This window comes from Notolepis coatsorum (genome assembly GCF_963971535.1).
Source record: "Notolepis coatsorum genome assembly, chromosome: 10".
NCBI lineage: Eukaryota > Metazoa > Chordata > Actinopteri > Aulopiformes > Paralepididae > Notolepis > Notolepis coatsorum.
The window spans coordinates 7294624-7300623 of record NC_140174.1 but is presented as its reverse complement, the minus strand read 5'-3'; the positions used below and the strand labels follow the sequence as shown (position 1 = coordinate 7300623).

At 42.5% G+C, this 6000-nt stretch overlaps 1 protein-coding gene across 1 annotated transcript in view; it reads left to right on the top strand.

Annotated features, from left to right (window-relative positions):
* Positions 1–4524: 4524 nt before the first annotated feature.
* Positions 4525–6000, top strand: part of bricd5 (BRICHOS domain containing 5) — a 51470-nt gene continuing 49994 nt past the window's right edge. Inside the window, exon 1 of the mRNA XM_084323743.1 lies at positions 4525–4813. Within this exon, the coding sequence (XP_084179869.1) occupies positions 4703–4813 (111 nt within the window). The 5' untranslated portion in view covers positions 4525–4702. The remainder of the gene's footprint in view (positions 4814–6000) is intronic.

Sequence of the window (6000 nt, the reverse complement as noted above, 5' to 3'; positions counted from 1 at the left end):
TAAGGGGGTCTGAGCATATAAAGCCTTCAGGGGCGCTAATTACAAGCTGTGACAGCTGCGGGATGAGATTGATAATTGCTCCAAAAGCGTGTGGCGGGGAAAGCACCAATCAAACACGGCACCTTAAAGGAACGGAGCGCGTGGCGGGGAATGCATTAATCACATAGTACCTTAAAGGAACGGAGTGTGTGGCAGGGAGCGGACCAAAACCTCACACATTGCTTGTTAAATATTTGTAATTGACGGACCATCTATAATTTATATATTGTTTATTTTTTGTTTTGAGTAAGGGGCAGGCAAAATAAGATTCGATTTGTCCTGCTCCTTTTCCCTCATGGAATGTACAAATTGAGGTGTTTTTTTATTATTATGAAATTATGCTGTTGGGCTTTTTTTTGTGTGTGGAGCTGTGCATTATTGCCATGGTGATGAAGGGAACCAATAAAAATGAAATGAAATATTATATTATCGCCGACAGGGGGCGTGAGAGCGAGGAGCTTGATTGATTGATTGAAAACTTTATTAACAGATTGCAGAATGGGTACAATACAGTACAGCTCAATACACACAATTGTTAAGGGGATGCAGACCAGAGAAAGACTTTTGTCTGGTTTACATCAGGGTCCCCCATTTTCAATTCATCATAACGACATATATGAATGAATGAATGAATGAATGAATGAATGAATGAATGAATGACTGAATGAATGAATGAAAACTTTATTTAACAGATTGCTGAATGGGTACAATACAGTATGGCTCAATACAATTGTTAAGGGGATGCAGACCAGAGAAAGACGTTTGTCTTGTTTACATCAGGGTCCCCCATTTTCAATTCATAGTGACATTTATGACATACACACAACATACATGACATCATGACATTTATGGCATAGGGACATACATGACATACAGGTATATAGTACTGTTACATTTGTGACATATACGATATGCAAATATACAGTACTGTTACCCATAGATCCTGACAGAGAGTATATACCAGTGGTGCCCAACCAGTCGATCGCGATCGACAGGTAGATCGCGGGCTGATTTCAAGTAGATCTTGATTAATAAAATTGGATTATACATTTATTTTTTCTTTTTTTTTGCAAAATCAACTCTGCCTCTCCTTGTTAACTACAACAAGCAATGCTGTTTGTTATTTAAGATGAGGTCGGACTCGGCACTGACAGATTTGTGTTCATTATGCTGCTTTTATAAAGCCTCAAATGACGGCTTACAATATACAATTTTCGCTGGTAGCTCTCGGCTAGGTGGTAAATTAAAAAGTAGATCTTGGTTCAAAAACGGTTGGGCACCCCTGCTCTAAGACAAACTCTAACCTTAACCAACTTCGAAAGAGCACCTAAGCTTAACCAGTGTAGAAACTTGCGGTCCCACGATTGGGCGCACATGTCACATGACCTGGCCAATCAGAGACGTGGAAACACGGGGGGAGGGGCCCAGTCCTGGACTTTTCATTCTATCCCTGACGATGCAAATACACATGTTGATCTGTCAATGTTTTTATATGTTTTCTGTCAATAAATAAAACAATTAAAAATCACCGGGGGGGGGGCTCACAGTCACCACCAGGGGGGGGGGCTCCCAGTCATCACCAGGGGGGGGGGGCTCTCAGTCATCATCAGGGGGGGCTCCCAGTCATCACCAGGGGGGGGGGGGGCTCCCAGTCATCACCAGGGGGGGGGGGGGGGCTCTCAGTCATCACCAGGGGGGGGGGGCTCCCAGTCATCACCAGGGGGGGGGGGGGCTCCCAGTCATCACCAGTGGGGGGGGGGGGGCTCTCAGTCATCACCGGGGGGGGGGGGGGGGGGGGCTCCCAGTCATCACCAGGGGGGGGGGGGGGGCTCCCAGTCATCACCGGGGGGGGGGGGGGGGGGGGGCTCCCAGTCGCGTGTACCACTTCCGCAACGGATTTGATTTCCGGGGTTGCCCTGATTGGCCGCGACGGCCGCGTGGTCACCCATCCCTGCAGTCTATGTTTGAACAGGCTACTCTAAGGCAAGCCAATAGAATAGTCTCAGGGGCAACTATCGAATAACGGATGTTTGGTTGTTATATTATCGTGTATACTATAATATTAATATTATATTATTTGTGTATACTATTCTAATGTGGTGTTGCCAGACATCCTGCTGTGCAGGTACTTTACTGTATCTTTTATATTGTGTATTGTTTGGAGTCAGTTGTGTTGTGTCATGTCTGTATGTATGTGTCTGTGGCTGTAGTGGGTGTAAGCCCAAGACAAATTTCCCAGCTGATGGGACAATAAAGTGACTCTTGACTCTTGACAACACTTGTTGTCTATTTTTCACCAGTTTACTTTCTCTCAATGACAATTGATTTTTAAAATCTTTTTATTTAATTTGTTTATGTTTGTGCAGGCAGTCAAGCGGTCAGTGTCCCTGTCACCACTTTGCCGCCAGCCCTGGTGAATCCACCAGCTCCAGCCACACCATTGGCTGAGGGCTGCCTCCAGGAGCCCCCTGTGTTCCAGGCTGCAGTGGAGAAGATCGTGAGGTATATATTTTTTCTCCCACCAACCCACCCCCTCCTAATGTACAGTCTCCTCACCGTCATGTGTATATAATCCATGTTAGGATCTATGGGTAACAGTACTGTATACTGTATACTGTATGTCATGTATGTCCCTATGTCATAAATGTCATGATGTCATGTATGTTGTGTGTGTCATAAATGTCACTATGAATTGAAAATGGGGGACCCTGATGTAAACAAGACAAACGTCTTTCTCTGGTCTGCATCCCCTTAACAATTGTGTGTATTGAGCCGTACTGTATTGTACCCATTCTGCAATCTGTTAAATAAAGTTTTCATTCATTCATTCAGTGAGATGCTGGAGAGCCTGTGGTCAGCCAAAGTCCCGGTTCCTCAGAGATGGCTCCACCATCCACTTTTTTTTTTTTTTATCAGACTGGAGCGGTGAGATACTTCTACTGCTCCACTAAGGTCTTCCAGACCTATGCAGCAGAAGGACTCACCAATCCCAGGATGCCATTCCAGGACTTTGTTGAGACAGAGTTTTTTCAGAGGGAGCTTAGGAGGCCTTGAAGCGGCAGGCGATGTTTTATTCCCCATGTCTTTATTCTCCTTTATTTTATATATCAGAGGATTTTATAGTATGTCTGCACTTTATGTGCTCATTTCATCATTCATGTATTTTACATTCTACTAAAACTGAATCAAACCATAAACAAGGTGACCTAAAGGATGTTAGATCCTAATGTGAAAAACTGTGATTTTATACGTCTGCTCATTTGACTTATTTCTACTTTTATCTTTACGCCCCACTATCTGCTGGGTGCATACTATAACCTTATCATGTTTTGTAACAGATTACAGAAGCATATTGGAACGTGAGGTTCTGATATGAATTGATTAATATATCTGCATTATTTTATCCCACTTTATGCTTTGCTCTTGCTGCTTGTTTTACACTGATTTTATGTTTTATTTCTTACTGATGTAAAGCACTTTGAACTGCAATCCCCTGTATGAAAGGTGCTATACAAATAAAGTTATTATTATTATTATTACTGAGACACAGTTCTTTCAGATAGATAGTTTTTAAACCAGCTCAAAGCCGTTTTACCAAGACCTATATGCAGCCAAGCCTCTGCAGTAATGCGTGATCCACAGAGTCAAACGCTTTAGACAGATCAACAAACAATGCTGCACAGTGTTTTTTCTTGTCAGTGCTTCAATTATGTCATTTGAGACTAGCATAGTACTATGGATCTGAAGCCTGACTGAGACTTGTTAAGAATATTATGGTCAGCTAGAAACTCTTTCAGTTTGTTTACAAGAGATTCAAAGACTTTGGCCATGACAGACAATCTGGAAATAGGGCGATAATTATTTAGGTCAGAGGGGTCTCCGCACTTTAACAAGGGGAGAACCATGGCCGACTTCCATGAGCTAGGTAATTCACCAGATATGATATGAACATTTTCTGATGATGCTGCCATTTTAGCTCTAATTAAGAATGACAGTGACCTAGCTGACTATTATTTGGAAATCCAGAGGTTTGTAAACTGGTGCGACAATAACTGTCTGGTTTTAAATGTTAAGAAGACTGAGGAGATGGTGTTTGACCCCAGAGGTGGTCATCCACACACAGTCCTGTGCATAAATTAAGAAACATGATTTATGTTGACAAAAACCTCTGCCGCTACAATCTAATGATAATCTAAATATGTGCAACAAGGAGAGACAGAGACAGAATTAATTAATGAAAACTTTATTTAACAGATTGCAGAATGGGTACAATACAGTACGGCTCAATACACAAAATGTTTAAGGGGATGCAGAGTATGACAGGCTTTTGCCCCGACCGGGATTCGAACACGGCTGCACGAGAGCAGCTCAGCTCCTTGGACAGCGTGACAAATGCACCCATTTCATTGGCTGTCAGTCTGTTACACCTATACACAGCTGGCCCCGCGCGACGACCCTGTTGTTCTCGCAGGTACAAAACAGATACAAGGAGAAAGGACATCTCAAAGAAACCGGTCTGTTTATCCCAAGTGGTTCAAGGACCACATATGGCTAACGTTTTGTCAAACAACTAAACAAGAGCAAAACTTTTCTGCACACAATTTCGGATTTCGCCTTTGGACAAGGAAATGACTCGGTTCGGGTTTAACCAAAACCAACGAGAATGCATTTTCAATGCTTGGATTTCAGAATTGGAAAACATGAGAGTAGCAAATACCACAGAGGCCATGGCTTACTACCCGGTACGCGTTTTATTCCCAGCAACCTAGCACAGGTGAGTGTTGACACGTTTTAATCCTATGCTACTGGTTGACCGCCGCGTCACAATATTACGCTTTCTAATCATACTGGCTGGTTAAGTAATGCATTGCATATCATTTATGATACTATTTGATTAACGTTATGCAACTGGTAGCCCCTTTCGTGACTGTGATGCACCGAGTGAATCTTGCTCATCAATAGGAAACCAACCTAGATTTACCATGAAGGACTGGTTCTGGCCGAACCGTTCGTTATACAAGTATCACAGAGAAATGTCAAAGGTACTCACAGATGCACGAGGGTTTCGGACAGAGATACGGGATGGTTTGAAAGCTCGGCGTTGCTAATAAACATTTTAAATATTTTTTATAAACTGGTCAACACTGCATTATTTCCGGCGTTGGGTGCATGATGCGCATGCGCTGTGATCACACCAGGCACCCAATGCCGGAAATAATGCCGTTTTGAGCAGTTTATAAAACATATTTAAAATGTTTATTAGCAACACCGAGCTTTCAAACCATCCCGTATCTCTGTTCGAAACCCTTGTGCATCTGTGAGTACCTTTGAAACGTCTCTGTGATTCTTGTATAACGAACGGTTCGGTTAGAACCAGTCCTTCATGGTCAACATACGTTGGTTTGCTATTGAGGAGCAAGTGACTGTGGATTAACTCGGTGCATCACAGTCACGAAAGGGGCTATGCAACTGGTTGACCGCCGCGTCACAATATTACGCTTTCTAATCATACTGGTAATTAAGTAATACATATTATTATACTATTTGATTGTGACTAAATGTAGGCTATAATCAATAAACAATGCGTTACAAGCATGTGGCTTGGTTTGGGCGGAGGGAGCAACGTCACATAATTTTGGCCAATTGGCCCTACTTCCTAGTTGCCGCGTTCCATGGTCCCTGCAGCCAACAGCAGACTCTCCATGTCGATATCTGACGGTGTAAAAGAAATCATGCAGTCAGTAAAGAAATGATTGATAACTATTGTGTTATAACACAGCTATTAACATCACTATAAACCTTCAACTATGGTGCACAAACTCAGTAATGAATACTGTTTCAAGTACCATTCAGGAATTATTACCTGTTAGACATATAATATAAACCCAATTAATGCAGACTGTAGTGGATGTTCCTTACATTTTCTTTTAAATATAGATGAATAAGGAACGTTTTTAAGAA